This window comes from Euprymna scolopes, chromosome 20, assembly GCF_053919585.1.
Source record: "Euprymna scolopes isolate OS-2025 chromosome 20, ASM5391958v1, whole genome shotgun sequence".
NCBI lineage: Eukaryota > Metazoa > Mollusca > Cephalopoda > Sepiida > Sepiolidae > Euprymna > Euprymna scolopes.
In genome coordinates this window covers 49,966,636-49,987,847 of record NC_136501.1, presented here as the reverse complement: position 1 = coordinate 49,987,847, position 21,212 = coordinate 49,966,636, and the positions used below count along the sequence as shown (strand labels likewise).

The following is a 21,212-nucleotide window of genomic DNA, read 5'->3' as shown; positions in this document are numbered from 1 at the left end:
TATAAATAAGGGGAAAATAAAACATTCAGACATTTTGGATCCTGTGGAACTTGCCAACACCATATCAGATTATTGATATTGTTTATTGTTGTGGCCTTGCAGGCTTATAATAATCAAGACAAACACAATGGCATAATTAACAAAAAGTGTAGTAACAAAAGTATGTTACAGAAGTTCACATCATGATTCTGGGGCCATTGCTGTTACAAATCGCAATATTTACTTCTTTCCCACCACAGGATGATGTGACACAAGGTGGGGACTCAAACTAGTACCCTTAAAGGAGGATCATTCAGACCTTTTAAAAATTGCCTGAACAGCCCTATTGGCATTGTCCAGTGTGAGCACCTAGCACTATTCAGAGTGAATGCCAGATAAAAGGATAAAAGACCATCAAAATGGCCCTATTAGGGGATCGCTGAGGGTTCAGACTATAAAGAATCTGAATCAGAATCGGTAATTGTATCGGAATCAGGGAAAATATTGGAATTGTTTCATCTATAATAGATAGCACCACCCCATCTCAATAATAATAATAATAATAATGCCAGATAAAAGACCATCAAAATGGCCCAGTTTGTGTCAGACTGATTGTTGGGAATGCAAATTATCGATTCATATAAGGGTCTTCATCAAGAAAATACAAACAATTTTCTTTTTCTTTTACACATCATGTTGTAATTTTTACATCATTTACATCATGGAGAACGTACATTAGTAAATATGTTTTTATTATGTGTCTGCGATTAGAGCTGAGTGGTAAATAAATGCCACAAAGCCTTACGCACAGCACTTAGATGTAATTATATTTATTGTTTCTGAATAAGTTCATTTAAATGTTTACATATAAGTATATTTCCATCCTGTTGCAGAAAAGTCGGCGAGTAAAACGCATGCCTTTTGTTAACTCCCAACCAGAACCATTATTTCAAATGATGAAGGGAAGTGAAAAAGAGCAACCTACCCAGACGTACCCTGCAATCCTAAATGAATTTGGAAAGAAATGCTCCACTTTATAATAACAAAAAAAACTCAACAGTAGATGTTGCTTGTTCTTTTAGGTCATCATAAATAATAATCTATATATTTATAAAAGTGAGAATGTGTGTGAGGACACTTCTAAACCTATATACTCAACAAATCTTTGGTCTACCGGTTTGAAATTTGGTATATAAGGTATTCAGAGAGTGGAAAACTTTTTAATCAGCTTTTATCTGGAAACAAAAAGCTGCTAAGGGGGTCAAAATTGAAAAAAATTGGTATGGGGGGGGGCAGGTCATCAGATTTTTATCTGTTTATCAACTGTTTCACGAGGAGGTTTGAAAACGCTTTTTAAAGATAGCGGCAAGCTGGTTTAATGGTTATCGTACTTGACTCACTGTCTTTAGGTTTTGGTTTCGATCTCAGCTCAAGTATTTCTGTTTTTACTTACAAGAAAAGAACTGTTTGGAAAAAAAAACTTAATACTCGGATGCACATGTCTCAGTTTCTTTCTGTTTTCTTCTTTTTACTTTTTTAAAGGAATTTAACATTACATTTAATACCAAGCAACGCCGGGTACACTTTCTTGTGATTTATATATGTGAATATTTTTAGTAATATGTCTAGATAAATAGTGGCTACAAACTCTAGCAAAGTATTTTTTTTTATTTTAATAGTTCAGATATCAGTCAAAATGCAGATATTTTTTATAAATAAATATATTTATCTAAATTCTAATTTTTGACCCATCTTAGTCTTCATCACAAAAATACATTTTTTTTTTTACATAGCATGTTGTCATTTAGCCATAGTCTTCCGTTTTTATCAAAGACTGAGATTTTTTTTTTAATGCCCAATTCCAGTTGTTTTATACGCTAATGTGCACGTGCGAGTTAGTAATAAAACGTATTTCATCTGTTTGAATGCATTGAGATTTGAAAATTATAATGATTCAGAGACCAGTTAAAATGCTTTTTTTCATTTTATCTTTTTTTTAATAAACATATCCATTTAAAATGCAAATTATCGATTCATATAAGGGTCTTCATCAAGAAAATACAAACAATTTTCTTTTTCTTTTACACATCATGTTGTAATTTTTACATCATTTACATCATGGAGAATGTACATTAGTAAATGTTTTTATTATAAATTAGCATGGATACCCGGAGTTGCCTGGTTGGAGAGAGCTGGTATACTAAAAATATGGAGCAACCTCCCCAGAAAAAAAAAAAAAATGAATCAAAACAATTTTTATTTCAATCAAAATAGCAGTGAGTGCCCGTGTGATCACAAAAAAAATAAAATTAGCTGCAGTAGGCAAGATCGAACCTGTTACTGAAAGAGAAAAAGGTGGAAAAAAAGCGAACGCACTAGCTGTCACGGCCACAACGACTTATGACGTCACAACGGGTCGAAATAATATTTTTTTAAACATACATTGAGATTGCTAGACGTATGACTTGCAAAAATGTTGATGCGAAAAAGTGACCCCTCCTTGCAAAAAACGGCCCAGTTGATCAGCACAGAATTAATCTTTTTGGCCAATTTTTACGTTTTTCAGCTTTTTTTGGGAGATTGATTTTATCATTGTTTGATGCATCCGTCAAAAGCATTTCGCAGACATACAAACACACACACACACACACACACACACACACACACACACACACACACACAAACTAACACACATTTTCCTTTTTATATAAAAGACTAGCGGGGGTACCTGGAATTGCCCAGGTGTGGAAAGATGGTGTAGTAAGAAACCCTATAACAACAGTAGGCAGCCCGGGTGGGGAGAGGTGTTTAAAAAAAAAAAAAAAAAGAGGTAGTAGGCAGGCAGGCAGACAGACAGGCTCGAACCCATAACGCGAAGGAGGAAAAGAAGGTGAAAAAAAACCCTAATGTCTTCGCTAATGCATCCATCGCGAAAGTCATGAGCGTTGGAATTAAGGGTAGTCAATCGAAAGGAGACGATGACTTCCAAGAAACGACCCAGTTGAGAGTGAAGGAATTAATGTTTTTGGCCAATTTTTTTAATATTTGTTGTCTGAGAGACAGAGCTTTAAAACGATACTTATTTTATCACGTTTTGATGCGTCTGTCAAAAGTTTTGGTGAGGTATACAAACACATGCACACATTTTGCCTTTTATATATTAGACTAGCCTGGGTGCCCAGCATTGCCTGGGCATTTGGAGGTGTGTGTTGAGTCCCCAAAAAAAGTGGTAGTTGGTAGGCAGACTCGAACCTATACTACGAAGGATGAAAAGAAAGTGAAAAAAAAAATGTGACATCTTTGCCGTTGCGTCTATCGCCAAACCGGAAGTGGCAAAGGTTTAAATTAAGGCTAGTCAATCAAAAAGAGGGGATGACTTTTGAAAATATCGGCGAAAAATGTGACCCCTCTTTGTAGAAAAGTGCCCAGTTGAAGGTGAACAAATTAATTCTTTTAGCCAATTTTTCAATATTTGTTGTCCGAAGAGTCAAGCTTCAAAACGATACTGCTCTTTTTTTTACATAGGCATAACCACTTATCAAGGCCCAGAGACCACTCGAGGATAAGGGTTAAGAGTGTACAGTAGTCAATTGAAAATCCGTTGTCTCTGTCAAAAGTTTTAGGCAGACATACAAACATACATTTAAACAGACAGGTGAGATTTATATTATAGATGATTTTTTTATATATGGAGGAGAGATGTTTACATTTGGAAAAGTGTTTAAACTCATAACTGTTGTGCTGAATATACATTTATTCAAAATAAAAAACTTCTGTCACTTGTTTATTTTATTTTCATTTTAGTATCCGAAAGACGTGTGGAAAGTCTCACCTGTGTTGATTATATCAGCTCTGCCTTTCGCTAACTATGTTGTCTTTCCTATAGCGTAAGTAGTTAAAAAAAATTTTCCTTGCTTTTTTATATAAGTGTGTGTATTTGTATCTATTTTCCAAATCAAATTGTTTTAAATTATTTAGTTTTATGATCCCATTTTTATACATCTACTAGACTACCCGTGACCCGTTGGGTCAGTATGTTATATTAGCTATGGAATTAATGCATGAGTGTGACACTTGTGACGTAAAGAAAATAGTGTTTTTTTTTTGACATAACAGAAACATTTCTATGAAAGTATATTAAAATGAAAAAAGAATATAGATAGATTTCTATGAGTCGTTCTGTTTATTATAATTGATTATTTTAGAAAAAAAAAATTTACAATTACTGAATTATAAGTGATTGGCCATACTTATAGGTAAATGTGCACTGAACAGATACCATAATGCTTATTATAGTGAAATTCAAATTTTGATACATCTGCTTTTTTTTTCTACATCGTTCATTTCTGTATTACGTTTAAGTTATTTTAAACCCCACTCTTCCCATGTTAAATAATAACATTAATATTTCAGCGTCCCAATTGTTCTTTTGTTTTTTGTTTCTTTTAAACCCCACTCTTCCCATGTTAAATAATAATTTCGAAATAATAACGTTAATGTTTCAGCGTCCCAATTGTTCTTTTGTTTTTGATTTTTTCACGTTTAAATTATCCAAATAAACAATTGTTAATACTGTCTGTTTTTTTGTTTTTTTTATTACATCGTTCATTTCTATATTACGTTTAAGTTATTTTAAACCCCACTCTTCCCATGTTAAATAATAATTTCGAAATAATAATGTTAATATATCAGTGCGCAGGTCATGCACGCATGCGTAACCGGAAAGTGGATTACATACATCGTTACGAGGTCACTTGAGTTTTATAATTATATACATTGTGATGATAACAGTTAATATATGAACAATAACCCATACTTATCACAGAATTTATGACAAATTCTATTTTTTTTTTTTACTATGACTCACCAATTAGCAAGGCCAAAAGCTGCTTGACATATTGCTATAACAGACAAGTATTTATTTCTGACAAGCAGGGTTACCCAGCGTTGCCTGAGTCATAAAAAAAACAGACTAAAATGAAGTTCAAAAGTGTGTATAGCATCATTACATTAAAACTTCTATCTACATCTCTCAATCCATTTGTCTTTTTCTCTTTCTCTCTTCCTCTTTTTTTCACATCCCTTGCCCACCCACACCTGTCTTTCAACTCTGCCCAATAAATACTCTCCCTATATCATTCACCCCTCCTTTACATAATAGATAACATTGGACATGGCCGCGACTCCGCCACACACACACACACTTGACAAATTTATCCCAGTTGCCCTCCCAAGCTGTTTTACTTTTTTACTTTAAAAAAAATTTTTAACCAATTTTTGATGATGTCACTTTACACATGGTTCACACTTTATTCACTTTCTGTTTTTGTTGCATGCATCTGATTTTTTAACCCCATCAGACAATCCTTGACTACTTCAATTTTCTATGCATATAGAGGGTGTTCAATATTTACAACTTTCTATTATTATCTATATTTAGTGAATTTTCATCTTTTTCAGTGGGGCATTAGAATACACCGACTGTCCCCCTGCAGAGGGTAAAAGTCCCTCAATGGGGGTCCTGGATATGACCTTAAACTATATCCAATGGTAAGGCCCCAGCTTGTGGGCTTTAGGGAGTGTGGAGCCACCCTTTAATTGCCATTGCTCCCAGGTCCACTCTGACCCAGAGTGGTAGTACCTGTTAGGGTTCCAACTATGGGTTAAATAGAAACCGACTTGAAAACAACAAATATATTCTATTAAAATTTTTTTCTTCAAAATCTTTGGATTTGGCATTAAATAACCCGAAAAGGGTTGATATGCCGTAAAACAAAAATAACCAACCAACCAATCATCTTTTACAGGTGTATTCGGATAGCATTTAACTTTAAGATTATTTTTGACAATATGCCCCATGACTTAGCGAAACGAATTATCATTGTCGAGCTATTCAGATCTGGACAGTCTGCAGGAGACATTGCAAAGATCTTAAATGTGAATCGAATGTTGGTATGGAGACCACTAAAACGTTTAAACTCAACTGGTGAGATCAAGATATTTAGTCTATCTTGGAGAGTAAAGTCTCAACTTCACACTATACAAATTTGAAAGCTCTGAAGAAGAAATTAAGTAAGGAATTAGCCAAAATCCCACAAAAATCAATTGTTACTTGTGTAAAGCATTCACCAAGCGTTTGCAGGGTTAGGGTTACATTAAATAAAGTTTAGATATTTTGAATCTAGTAATACTATTGTATATATTTACGTTTGGGTGATCTGTATTGCCTAATTTATTTAATAAATATGATCAAAAACCTTTGTAACGTTAATTGTTGAACACACTGTGTACTTTTGTTATTGCTGACTCAAACTTGATCGCTTTATCTTTTTCAGTTACATGTATCCAAAATGGTTCTTGTCGCCACAATTTTGGACAAGTGAGCAGAAGGAGACCATTTGGGGCGGACAACTTGCGAAACGTCTACGTCACTGTCCTCTAGCCTTACGTCATCTCCGTGTTCGACACACACACATGGATGATGACCATCCTCTCCAGGAAAAACTTAAGGTTACTTTAAACAAGGTATTGTGTAATTCTTCTGGTCTATTAGTAATTTTCTTTTTTTTTTATCTTTTTTTTTCTTTTTTTTTATCTTTTTTTTTATCTTTTCTTTTTTTTATCTTTTTTTTTCTTTTTTTTTAATCTTTTTTTTTTCTTTTTTTTTCTTTTTTTTATCTTTTTTTTTTCTTTTTTTTAATCTTTTTTTTCTCTTTTTTTTCTTTTTTTTTCTTTTTTTTTTCTTTTTTTTTTCTTTTTTTTTTTGATGGAAGTTGCTCCAGACTAGACATGTAGGCACTTGATGTAAGGAGCTAAAAAGAATGAAAGATAATCAATGCAAAGATAGGAGATGCTTATTGACCCTATCCTTGAAAAGATCAAAATTAGAAGAAAAGCAGTCAGTAGAAGAGTTCCACAACCTTACAATTCTTGCAAAGAAGCTACTGGAATAGGAAACTGTATTACAATGACGTATCAAAGCAACAAATTAATGGAGACCACTAGATGAAAGAGTCAAATGAGCTGGAGCAAAGGAAGCGGAGAATAGATCAGACCATTTTTAAGAATATGTACCTTTTAATAGTATTTATAGAAGTTTTATGACCTCACTCAGATTATTTACGAACCCATCCATGTGCTTGACACTGATGGTCATTATGCAAATCTTCTACACCTTTTACTCACAACTTGTCTTGAGCTATGTTCATCTTCCATTCTGTTTCCGCTGGGATCTTCCGACCACTCAGTTGTATCAGTTAAGATAAAAATGAAAATGTAATAAGTCCTCAGACGTACCTCTCCATCATACAATATATCGATACTCTATGGCTGACTGGGATAGCTTCCATACATTTATATCAGATCTACCTCTGTGTTCCATGTTTAAAAAGGATGTGTCCTCTCTAGTATCAGACCTGACGGAATGATTAATTGTAGGTATAGACTGCTCCATACCATCCAAAACCAAACTCCTATCTTTACATCATCAATGCTCTGATCCCCATCTGGCATCAATTGAAATGGATGGCTCTCGTCTAGGAGAAGCCCCATGTTTTGACAAGCTTCTGGGTTTGACCTTTACTCCTGATCTGAAATGGAACACGTACATCAAGTCTGTTGCCAAAGTCGCTGGAAAGATGGTGGGATCCTTCTACCGCTCCAGACGATATCTCACTACTGATGCAATTCTCTATCTATATAAAAGCCAAGTACGTCCAAGGATGGAATACTGCTGCCATATCTGGGCAGGAGCTGCTAAAAACAGCCTATCCTGCCTTGACAGAGTACAAAATAGACTTCGTGGCTTAGTGGGGGATGCCCTTTTCTCTACCCTGCAACCTCTCTCCCACAAAAGAGGCGTTGCGAGCCTATCCTTGTTTTATCGTTATTTCCATGGCAGGTGCTCGTCTGAACTCTAATCTATGGTCCCCCCTCGCCAATCTTTCACCAAAAACACCCGTCTAGCTGAATCCACTGTGAAAAATTTCCCCCACTCTATATCTGTGCCTAAATCAAAACGCGGATTCCATTAACAAAGCTTCTTTCTTAGAACTGCACGCCTGTGGAACTCTGTTCCGTGTGCCTGCTTCCCACCTGACTACAACCTGGATGTCTTCAAGTCCAACGTTAACAAATTCCTAATGAACCGTCCCCTTAAGTAAACACTTCATTAAATCTCTACACTAACGTACTGTACTTGCAATAACCCTTATCCCTGAGTGGCTTCCGAGCCTTGATAAGTGGTGACCACCGTGTACAAAAAAAAAAAAATCCAAAAAATTCCAGCAAAAACCTAACGGCCAGCCATGGTTCTCTCCAGAATGTGCTACTACCATTGCGCACAGAAATCACTTTTTCTGTTGCTTCCAATGTAATAGATGTACTGAGACTAAAGCCGCTTTCAGGACTGCCAGCAAACACTGTAAAAGAGTAATAAAGAACGCGAGAGAGTTGAATGCTCAGTCTGTTAAGTCCAAAGTAGCTGAGTAGCAGCTTGGTTCCCACCAGTTTTGGCAAATAACAAACAATCCTGAACAGAAGCGTGTGCTCTATCCCAACCATCATCAATGGACCTGAAGTAATCTCGTCAGCATCAGACAAAGCCAAACTCGTTGCCAAGAACTTTGCAGCTAATTCTGCCCTTTGCGACCAAGGCCGCCAACCCCAATATTTCCTCCTGTATCAGAAAACATGTTATGTGACATACAAATATTTGTGCGTGATGTTGCCAAGCTAATAAAAAACCCTAGAAAATGACCTCCAGACCATAGTGCAATGGGATTGTAAATGGATGGTAACATTTAATGCTAGTAAGACTAAGCTGCTCTCCTTCAACAACTACAAGAAGCCCCTCCAACCACCAATATCCATGAAAAATAACATACTACCTGAGAATTCTTCCTTCAAACTTCTCGGCCTAACATTCACAGGAAATATGAACTGGAACAAATACATTGAGGCCACTGCCAAGGCTGCCGCAAGGAAGGTGGGCTTCCTCTATCGTGCTCTCGTATCTCACACCTGAGAGTATCTTGTACCTCTATAAGGTCACCGTTCACCCATGCATGGAGTATTGTGGCCACATCTGGACTGGTGCATCTACCACTAGTCTCTCTCTCTCTTGGATAGGGTACAAAAAATGGTATCCAACCTAATCATTCCCACTTTGTCAACTAGGCTCCAACCCCTGTCTCCTCACCGCAATGTTGCATCCCTGTTTTACAAGTATTTTAATGGAATGTGCTCTGATGAACTCATTGCACTTGTGCCCCCCTTCGACATACATGTTCCCGACAAATCCGCTTAGCAGCAAAATCACACTCATCCACTGTTGAGGTCCCTAAATGCCAGAGAGTTTTCTACTCTGATAGCTTCTTTCCTAGAACAACTAGACTTTGGAATTCTCTTCCTGCTGCCTGCTTCCCTAACTGTACTGATATGCAGAAGTTCAAACCAATATCTTAATCTTCCTTAGGTATGGTCCCAATTAGTAGCCCTTTACATCCAATTGGCAATATCCCTTGTTTGGGATGAAGATGATTAAAAAAAAAAAAAGGAGAAAGATAATCTTCCATCATAATAATGCTCATCCTCACACAGCAGTACTGATCAAAGATCTCCTGGGAGAATTTGGTTGGATAATCTTGCCCCATCCTGCATGTTCTCCTGATCTAGCTTCGTCAGATTATCACTTATGTCGAGGATTACAAAACCATTTATATGGGCCTTAGGTTAACACCTTGATAGGGGCTTGAACATGAGTTCGATTCATATTTCACATTAAAACCTAAATAATTTTACAAGGGAGACATTTTTTTATAAGCTCTTGACAGACGAAATAGTTATAAAGAAAAAATATCATTCTTATGAATAAAGATATTCAAAAACACGTAGAAATTTTAAATCAGCAAATATTTTTGAACCAATCTAATAGTTAGACTTGGATATAAGTCTGTGTCAGCCTCTCGACCTTTCTCATCATTTATATTCAATCTGTTGCTAAGGTAACTAGAAAAGTGATTGGATCATTCTACCGCTCTAGAAAATGTCTGATTCCTGATTCAACCCTCTATTTCTACAAGAATCAAATATGTCTTAAATTGAAGTATTATAGTCACATATGCAAAAGTGCTGTTCAGAATCATTAGATTACAAAGTCAACTTCACAATCTAGTGGGGAGCAAGAGCACTGATCATTTCTGATCTCAATAGTCCCTTTCTCATAGAAGAGATGTTACTAGTCTTTCTCTACTCAATCATTATTTCAATGGTTCCTCCTTATAAGACTTTCGTAGCAAGTAGTTCGATGAATCCAAATAATAACCAATCCTCATCTAAAAAATTCACAAACGTCAATTATTTTTTTTATTTTTGTTCTTTCCAGATACGACACTTTCAAAATCTGAGTGTAGCAGAAATCCTTGATCTTAAACCATTGTTTGAAGATTATCCATGTCATATCGAGAAAATTTCAATTGCTTATGTGGTAAGTAAATAATTGATTTTTTTTTTTTTTGTGAAAAGGCATAGCACTCAAGACATGTCAATATCTCCCAAGAAAGTCTTCTGTATACGTTAAACATCTGGTCTCTGTGAATTTTGTATTTTAAACATCTAAATATCTAAGTGAACACATAAATCTGAAAAGTGGTTTCTTTCTTTGTTTATTTACAGAAATTACTAGTGAAAATATATCTATCTATATATGTAAAAGCGAAAATGTGTGTTTGTGTGTGTGTGCACTTTTGTGTATGTCCGGCAAAAGCTTGGGGGGGGGGGGCTCGGCGTGCTCACTCATTCTTAAAACTTTTTATATACTTTCTAAATTATAATATCTACGAGTTACGAAGTTTGCGTCTATCTTTAATTTGGGTGGCTTTTACACGCTATTTTGACAATATTTTTTACTCCCTTTGTGTTTCTTTGGCTTTGTCGTATATAAGCGAAATTGAACCGTAGCAAAATAAATAGCCTTCCTGGCACTTGTGCTCAGGATATCCAGAAAGCAACAAAGTTTGATCAGTGCAGCCAAAATTCGTCATATCAGACAATTGCTAATCATTACGACACTTCCCTTTAAATGGGGAGCTGGTTTTCCCAAACATTTTGGGGAAAGCAAACAACATACGCAGAAACTGGCTTGCAGCCAAAGTTAAGTGTGTTTCATTCCCTATAGCATGATGGTTGACCTCATTTAATTCATGCACCTGTCACATCACTTTTTAATTGTTTGACTTTTTAATCGTTTCATTTCACACATTTTCAGTTCTCTGCCAGTGTAGCGTGGCAGTAAGTCATTAGCCTTAGTTCGGGTTCGAGCTTACCTACCAAAACTTTTTTTTTCTTTTATACCTCCAAACACCAAGACAATGCCAGGTACTCCAGCTAGTATATATATAAAATGAAATAAGAATTACAATTAAGTTTACTAAGATAATTCAAAATAGTAAAATATATTATAAATATTAAAAACTTAATATTTCTAAAGTAATCCTAACCAGATGTAAAAACTCAATAAAACCAAATAGGAAATAGAGCTTTTGTGTCTCTTTTTTGAAAATTAAATGTCTTTAAAGTGTTTTTTAACATGTTTTATTTATTCTCTGTTCTTATATATATATATATATATATATATATATATATATATAAATATTCCAAAGACAGACTAGCAGTCTCATTGTATTGAACCAGCCATCTGTGGCTCATATGAATTCAATATAAATCATCATCGGTGAAAAGAGGAAAACAAAGCAGAAAAATAAACAGAAATAAACACTGTCTGCTCAAAATCCCTGTTGTAAAGTTAATCCTTAGTAAACGATGCTAAAAGATTCTGTTTATGTGAGGGAAGGAGGAGTGGGCAGGTAGAGTGGTGGTGGGGAGTTTTTAGAGAGCATGCATAGGTGCACGTATGCGTGCACGTTTAGCAGGGAATGGTTTGGTACGGAAAACACCTGGAAATACAAAGGCAGTATTAAAAAACGATTAAAGGTAGATAAACAAATAAATAAATAATAATAAAATAATAAAAAATAATAATGCATAAGGATTATTAAAGGATAAAAAAAATATAAAAATAGACATATATACACATCTACAAACACGCACACACACACACACATATATATATATACACATACATATGTATGTATATATATATATATATATATATACACTAGCAAAAGTACCCGTCATTGACTGGTTTCAAAAACAGCCTACAGAAAATGGACTCTGATTTATGAAAGTATGATAGGTTATGAAAAAGAAGGGTTGTAAAGAGATAGCTTCGAATTTGGGGGTATCAAAACCAAACCAAAATATGATGAAAGTAAAAATAAAATAAATAAACGCCATAATTTATTATACCATACCTGTTCACACCGAAACAATTGTCACAATATTCTGTGGATCTATATTAAAAAACCTTGTTAAACTTTGTGACATATTTCTATTCTATGGAGGTCAGGCGCGAACGAACACCCCATAATTTTATTATACCATATTTCTTAAAACTGAAACATAATTATCAAAGTATACTTACGCAGATAGATATGAAAACTCTTTATTAAAGTTTGTGCCTATTTCCATTTTTTGGAGGCCAGGCATGAACTCAGACCATACAATTTTATTATACCATCCCTATTTAATTTAAAACATACTTATCAAAATATTATGTACATCTATATCAAAAACACTTGTAAACGTTTTTTTTTAATTTTAAAATTTTTTATTTTCATACTTTGTGGACCAGGCGTGTACGCAGACCCCACAATTTTAATGAACATCATTATGCCAGATCAAACATACCCATTCCTGTGTCTCGATGCATCTTCTATCATTATATGTGATCAGTTTTCTATAATAGTCAGCCATATAGGAGCCTATTCGTGACCAGACACACACACACAGATGTTCAGCTTTATATTATATATATACACATACATACACAATATATACACATATATATGCACTCACACACACGGACATATACACATATGTACACATACATATACACAAGCACACCCATACATAAAAAAAGAAGAATTAAAGGGACCAATAATAAAAGACAATGATAAAATATATAAATAAAATTAATTGTAAGAATACTACTACTTTCACAAATTGCTACTACTATTACTAATAATAATATTGATAATAAAATAAATATAATGTAATAATAATAATAATAATAATAATAATGATAATGAAAATAAAAAACAAAGAACCTAGGGAGGATTTAGAGTGATTGCTTGATACATAAGTAAATTGAAATTTAGCTTAAGAGGGGTTTAGTTTTATGTAGCCTGGTAAGGGAAATGGAGAGGTTACGAAGGCTAGGGGGATCCGAAAATAAACTACTCCATATAGTGATTTCCAAAATATGGTGGGGAGGCAGATATCACGGGTTAGGTTAAGCATTATATGATCTATTATATTTTGATAAGGTAAGGAGGTTAGGTAGTGAGAAAAGGGCTGAGATATGATTTAGAAGAGGATCGGTGGATTCAGATTAAGAGGTGTTAATTAGGGTGCATATGGGTTAAATTGTTATTGTTAGGCCATTTTGCAAGGAGGAATTTCCTTTTATGGGGACATTGTCTAAAGATCTTATTTTTAATGTTCATACAGGCTATGGATGAGTTATATATTGCCTGAAGAATTCTATATTTTTCAATGGTGCGTAAGGGGTAGGTTTTTTGAGGTTGGATCATAAGATTTTTTAACATATCAGCCGCAGAAAGCTGGTTCAATACAATGAAACTGCTGGTCCGTCTTTGGAACATGTATGTGTAGTTTCTAAATATTTGTATTTTAGCTCTTACAGTCACAAACAAGCACTTTATTTGATTTCTTTTCATCACATTCTGGCACGCTCTCTCTCTCTATATATATATATATATATATATGTATATAGTAATTTATAAAATATATATGGCGATTAAGCTACACTGAATATTCTGCGTTTCATCCACTCTAGGATTCTTCAGGGTTATGCGCATAAGCCTGAAGAGTCCTAAAGTGGATGAAACGCAGAATATTCAGTGTAGCTTAATCGCCATATATATTTTATAAATTACTAACTAGCTCTACCTACGTATTGAGCACTTTGAAGTAAATACTTAAAGTTTACGCATAAATCTATACTTTCGTATATTAAATTTATGTGAGTAAATGAAGTAGTTATATATATGTATATATATATATATATATATTAAATGAAAGATGAGGAATAAAAGTTATATATAACTTTATTATATCATCAGAAAAATGAGGAAAAGTAAATGGGAAAATTAAGAAAAAAAAAAAAAACTCTTTAGGCCATGGCATTTCGAAGCTAAATACTTCTCATCGGAAGAAAAGTGCCAGAACTATACAAAATGCAAATATAGGAAAAAACTGGCTTAATGATATGAAATGAGAATGAAGTAATAGGATAAAATGGTAAATAGTAATTAAAAGTAGGTACAACATATAAAGGCAAATCAGAAGGATAGTATATATGCAGGTAAAAATATATATAGGTCTTTGTGAAATAAAAGAAGAGCCAATAATAACAGAACAAAGGAAGAAATAGGGAAGATCGAAAAGAAAGTGGAGAAAGCAGGTGAGGACATAAAAACAGTAAATAGGGGATGCAGGAATAGATAAAATGAACTAAAAGTGAAAGTTAATACATAATTAAATGTGAAAACTTTTTTTTATAGATATTAAATAAACGTCATGAAATGTTTTTTAACATACATATTGTGGTTAAATAATTAAGTGCTAACTATTCTACACTTGCCCTGATGGATTGTTAACTATGCAGGAACCGTTAGTACACCCTGTCATGAGAGAATGGCATATAAAAAAGAACAGCAGCCATTCTTCTTTTTCTTTTGTTCATGTTTTCTGTCTGCATCGGACACTACAGGCTGCACAAAAACAGGTTTGTAACTAATTTTTAAAGCATATTGGAAAAAATGTGTATTTGTACAAAAATACTAAATTTTTTAATAAAAACTTTATTATTTTTAAATAAAATAAATGTCATAGAATGTTTTCCTGTGTATAAATATTCAAATGAACATATTTATTAAAAAAAAAATGTGTAAATTTAATGTTCTCAACAAAAATTACATTTCTTAAGAACATTCAATGCTTATTTAAAATTACAATTAATTAAAAAAAAATGTATGCAAAAATCTTTATGATGTATGTACTCATCATGGAATGAAGATGTTATACTCCAAAAATCACATACATTGATCAGATATTTTTATTTTAAATTTAGAAAATCAAATTTTACAATTTTTAGCAATTATAAAGTTTTATTAATTATTTTGAATACAAACAAAATCTTTTCGTCAAATTGAATTGTCCTCCTTGAACTTTAGCAAAATTTAAAACAATATGGCCACTCCACCTGGCTTCCTTAAAAAATTTGATTTTCTTAATAAAAAAAAAAAAAAAGGAATGCTCGATCAATTTATGTGATTTTTAGAATATGACATCTTCGTTCCGTGACAAGTACGTACACCATCATAAAGATTTTTTGGCAGTTTTTTTGAACTGTGGAATTCTAATTAAACATCAAGCATTCTCCAGATCTGTTGCTGATATAACTTTAACTATTTTATCCATAACTATCAATTAGAATGGTTATATGTTGATGTACGTGGGGAAAGATAACGCGGCGGGGCCAGATTTTCAAGGTACACCGGCAAATGCAGAGCACTTTCTTAGGAGATAGTGACATGTCTCGGGCGTTTGCACCTTTCACCTTTTTCTTTTTTCACACCTTGAGTCACTTCAAGAGTTGGATTACACAATTTCAATTTTCAATCAGGAAACTTTGATTCTTTAGAAATGGACAGGATCTATGGATGTAAGAGACAAAAGGATGACTGAAAACCTGGACAAAACGTCGTGAGAGAAAATTGCCGATAGATTAACGTGGACAAAATACTGGTAGAAACACATCCAATAAATATCACCAATTGTACAAAACTGTAATGTTCTACCAATATTTTGTTTAATTTTCGATCTTTGAGCAATTATCAAGATTACTCATGCAATTCTTATGACAACCATGAGCAGACAGTTTGTTTAGAACCAAAAAATTGCTTTAAAATAAGACAAACTTATCCAGGTAGGTAGAAAAGTAACTGAAGATACTGGCGTTCAGGCCTAAAATGCACCAAACTTTGATTCTATTGTGTTTTTGCAAAATGCAATCAAAAACGAAACAAAAAAAAAACGTTTCTTCTACAAAATAACCAAACCAAACCAACCACCATAAATATTTGAAGATATAAGACGTAAGATGTATAAAATTTTTTACTAAAATGACCAGATTCGGCATTAAATAACCTTAAAAGGCTTGATATGCCATAAAATAAAACAACCAAACTATGGAAGCCTTGAAGCTGTAAAAATTTTCTTTTTCATTTTTTGTCTCATATTTTTAATAGGTTTGTTTCTTTTTGTCTCCCATAGCGTCAACTCGCGAAATGCAACAATCTGCCGTTGAGGCGTTCCAAGTTGATTGATTCTACATTAGTAGCACACTACACAGACCTCGCTATGGGTCGCGAAGGTATAGAAAACCTAAACGACGAAGAACTTGCAAAGGTAAGGAAGGTTTCATATTGCGACAGTTTTTAATGTACGTAAAATATATTCATGCAAGTTTAACATGATTTTTTTCTTTTTTTTTTTAAATTTTTCTTGTTAGCAATTAACCACTTATCAAGATTTATCAACTAAGCTCCAACAGCTATTTAATTGCCACAATATTGCATCCGTGTGCCTGTTTTACAAGTATTGTAATGGCAGATGCTTTGATGAAACCATCACACTTGTACGCCCTTGATCTACATACCTCCGACAAACCTGTTAAACAAAAAAAATCAGGTCCTAGATATGACCTTAAAATATATCCAGTGGTGAGGCCCCAGCTTGTGGGCTTTGGGGAGTGTGGAGCCACCCTTTTATTGCCGTTGCTCCCAGGTCCATTCTAACCCGGAGTGGTAGTACCTGTTAGGGTCCCAACTATGGGTTAAATAGAAACCGACTTGAACAAAACAAATATATTCTATTAAAAACATTTTTCTTCAAAATCTTTGGATTCGGCATTAAATAACCTGAAAAGGGTTGATATGCCGTAAAACAAAAACAATTAACCAAAAAAAAATCCCATCCCTTCACTAGATGCCAAAAACTCTTTTAGTAGCTATTTTCCTCGGACTTCTAGATTTTATAATCCTTTTCCTGTTTTTTTATTTCCCTGACTGTATTGAAATGCAGAAGTTTAAATGTAATGTGAACTAACATTTAACATCTTAAAAGGAGGAGAGGGAAAGAGAAAAAGATACAGAGAAGTTTGGAGAGGGAGAGTGCGAGATAGAAATTTTGAAATTAAGGTATTACACATTATTTAACTTCTATTTAATTTTATATGGTCCTGAGCAATGCCAGGTAGTAATAATTTTGAAATTAAGGTATTACACATTATTTAACTTCTATTTAATTTTATATGGTCCTGAGCAATGCCAGGTAGTAATAATTTTGAAATTAAGGTATTACACATTATTTAACTTCTATTTAATTTTATATGGTCCTGAGCAATGCCAGGTAGTAATAATTTTGAAATTAAGGTATTACACATTATTTAACTTCTATTTAATTTTATATGGTCCTGAGCAATGTCAGGTAGTAATAATTTTGAAATTAAAGTATTACACATTATTTAACTTCTATTTAATTTTATATGGTCCTGAGCAATGCCAGGTAGTAATAATTTTGAAATTAAGGTATTACACATTATTTAACTTCTATTTAATTTTATATGGTCCTGAGCAATGCCAGGTAGTAATAATTTTGAAATTAAGGTATTACACATTATTTAACTTCTATTTAATTTTATATGGTCCTGAGCAATGTCAGGTAGTAATAATTTTGAAATTAAAGTATTACACATTATTTAACTTCTATTTAATTTTATATGGTCCTGAGCAATGTCAGGTAGTAATAATTTTGAAATTAAGGTATTACACATTATTTAACTTCTATTTAATTTTATATGGTCCTGAGCAATGTCAGGTAGTAATAATTTTGAAATTAAGATATTACACATTATTTAACTTCTATTTAATTTTATATGGTCCTGAGCAATGTCAAGTAGTAATAATTTTGAAATTAAGGTATTACACATTATTTAACTTCTATTTAATTTTATATGGTCCTGAGCAATGTCAAGTAGTAATAATTTTGAAATTAAGGTATTACACATTATTTAACTTCTATTTAATTTTATATGGTCCTGAGCAATGCCAGGCAGTAATAATTTTGAAATTAAGGTATTACACATTATTTAACTTCTCTTTGATTTTATATGGTCCTGAGCAATGCCAGGCAGTAATAATATAATTATTAATGTTATAATATGTAACACAAATGTCGACCACCATTGCAGAAATCATTTTACAAGCATATAAACTTGTTCTGACTATTAAACTGTTATTTCCGGCTTCCATCATAAACACGCATTTACCAAGTGATTGCAATTATTTATCTCTTCTTCCTGCTGAAGATGAATTATACCTTAAAAATTTGAGAACGTTACACGACATTACCATCCTAGTGTGCCACATTATGTTGATAAATATTTTATTACTAGAAATTATTGAAATCTTTCAATGTTGTCATTATTCCTTTTACCTACTTTGTTCTGAGCCTCAAAATATATTTCTACAAGACTGCATTGTCATGGTTTTCAAGCGCAACTCCTTTCACATGATGCATAATGCTTCAAGCAAACTACGACACCCTCCTCTTAATCTTAATTAAAAATTATATATAATTACTAGCAGGCCACTTGTGTTGCCCAGTCATAAGGTACGCTTGAATATGATATTTTAATTCATGCAGATTATGTATATATTATTATAGAGATCGATTATTATATTGAACCTAATATATGGTAGTGAGATCAAAACTAAAAATATATATGACTTGGGTGCCATCAGCTAGAATCAAAACCAAAACGTACAACTCTCCACCCTCGCACATGCACACATATATGTAATTCACCTGTTATCCCTTTTTTAAGACAAGATTCAAGCAAGTGCATAAGGTCCACAAAGTTTATATATATATATATATATATATATATATATATATATATATATATTATATGGGAAAAATATGCTCATTCAAGTATATTTAACATTTTATTCATGCCAATCTTTTAATTCATAAAGCTCGATATAACTACAGAGCATACGCAAATAAATGACAAGTCTATATTCCAAATTCCAAGATGTTCAGCTTACCATTTATTTCTTTCAGTATTTTAAAATGTGCAATCCTTGACAGCACCTGTTTCATGGCGCAGAATCATTCATATGATTATGTGAAAAATTACTATCTATTCTACCCTGACTCATCAAAAGAATAGGAATTCATCAACTTTAAAAGAAAATAAAAGGAATATAAGCATGATTACAAAAATATGAAAAGTAGTTGCAATTTATATATATATATATATATATATAATGCAATTTATTTATATGTACAGTGTGACCCCCCCCCTGCAGATAAAAACAGAACCCATATAACTTTATCAAATATTTTTAGGCTTAAACTCTAGCCTTACTTTAAGCACAAGTCATCTTTTGTCTAAAATACAATCCAAACGAGTTCTGGGCCAAACTTGTACATGTCATGCAATACTGTCTATCACTTGAGTCTCAAACTCTTGGGATTTTACTGATTTTTGTCATAATGGCTGCCTTTATAATCCAATAATTGTTTGAGGGTTATTTTCGTATACATTATCCTTTAGGTATTCTCATATCATGCTTTTTGGTTACAACATTGAAACTTTCTCGAAAATTGACACTATAGAGTATGACTAGTTGGCAAAATAAACATCCAAGCACTATGTTTTCCTTGGTTGACCATGACATGTTGGGGAAGAACATTTCTCCATAATGTTTTCCACAAAGTTGAATATTATATATATGAAAAAAACACAATCAAAGATTGTAAATTATAATTTACAAGAATTTATTGTTCAACAGGATACGGCAAAAGAAATTTTTGAATATCTTGTTGAACAATAAATTCTTGTAAATTATGATTTACAGTCTTTGAGTTCTTTTATGACGAGCTTTATTTTCTATTTTGATTGTATTAAGTTTTTTTTTAATTGGTTGGGATTACTATATAAATATTAATATTTATATTCTTTTTAAGTTCACAGAAGCTTTTGGCTCGTAAACTTAATTTTTATTTCATGATTTTTGTATATATATATATATATTGATAGTTGTGAGAATCTGCTGTTTGATTTGTTCAGAGTTATCATGGTTTCGTATACGATATACAAATAGTCCAATTTTCAAATTTGAAGTCGGACTTATAATGTTATCATATATATTCTAAAAGAGAAAAGAAAAAAAAAAGATTTAATAGTTTGACAAAAAAAAAAATTTAATAGTTTGACAAAAAAAAAAAATTTAATAGTTTGACAAAAAAAAAAATTTAATAGTTTGACAAAAAAAAAATTTAATAGTTTGACAAAAAAAAAATTTAATAGTTTGACAAAAAAAAAAAAAATTTAATAGTTTGACAAAAAAAAAACTAAATTTAATAGTTTGACAAAAAAAAAAAATTTAATAGTTTGACAAAAAAAAAATTGTGGGTACTATTATTATACTAAATGTGAGTTAATCAAGACCCTGAGTGGCTTCCGGGCCTTGATAAGTGGTGATCACTGTGTAAAAAAAAAAAGAAAATCAATGTTTGTTTTGCTAAGACTTTTGCTGGTGCTTCTAAAGTAAAAAATAAAATAGTAACAGAATTGCATTAAAGTCTTCCGATTATTATAAGAAAATGGAGTTGGGGGGGGGAGGGTCACTGTTATATAATTATATGACAATGTTATTCTTAAAAAAAAGCAATTAGCTACCAAAGTACCAGACAGTATTTCACACTTATTTTTTATCAAACATTTTTTATTTTTTTATATTTCTTTCAAGGCATGCTATGAGAGATCACTGAATCCAGTTGGCATCTCTCGTGAGGAACAATTACGTCATCTTTGTGACTGGGTCGAAGTCAGCAGAGCTATTGACGGTAAGTCAGCAAATTGTTTTACATGATTTAATTATTTTCGGGATGATGATAAAAAAAGTGAAATATTTTTGTTTTTATTTATTTATTTATTTATTTTTTTTTGAAAATGC

General features: G+C 32.7%; 1 protein-coding gene across 2 annotated transcripts in view; it reads left to right on the top strand.

Annotated features, from left to right (window-relative positions):
- Positions 1-21,212, top strand: part of LOC145241425 (LETM1 domain-containing protein 1-like) — a 415,771-nt gene that overhangs the window by 9,689 nt on the left and 384,870 nt on the right. For both annotated transcript variants that reach the window (XM_080104372.1, XM_080104373.1), the window contains exons 4-8: positions 3,784-3,866; positions 6,315-6,504; positions 10,364-10,465; positions 16,459-16,593; positions 21,006-21,102. In XM_080104372.1, the coding sequence (XP_079960498.1) occupies positions 3,784-3,866; positions 6,315-6,504; positions 10,364-10,465; positions 16,459-16,593; positions 21,006-21,102 (607 nt within the window). The remainder of the gene's footprint in view (positions 1-3,783; positions 3,867-6,314; positions 6,505-10,363; positions 10,466-16,458; positions 16,594-21,005; positions 21,103-21,212) is intronic.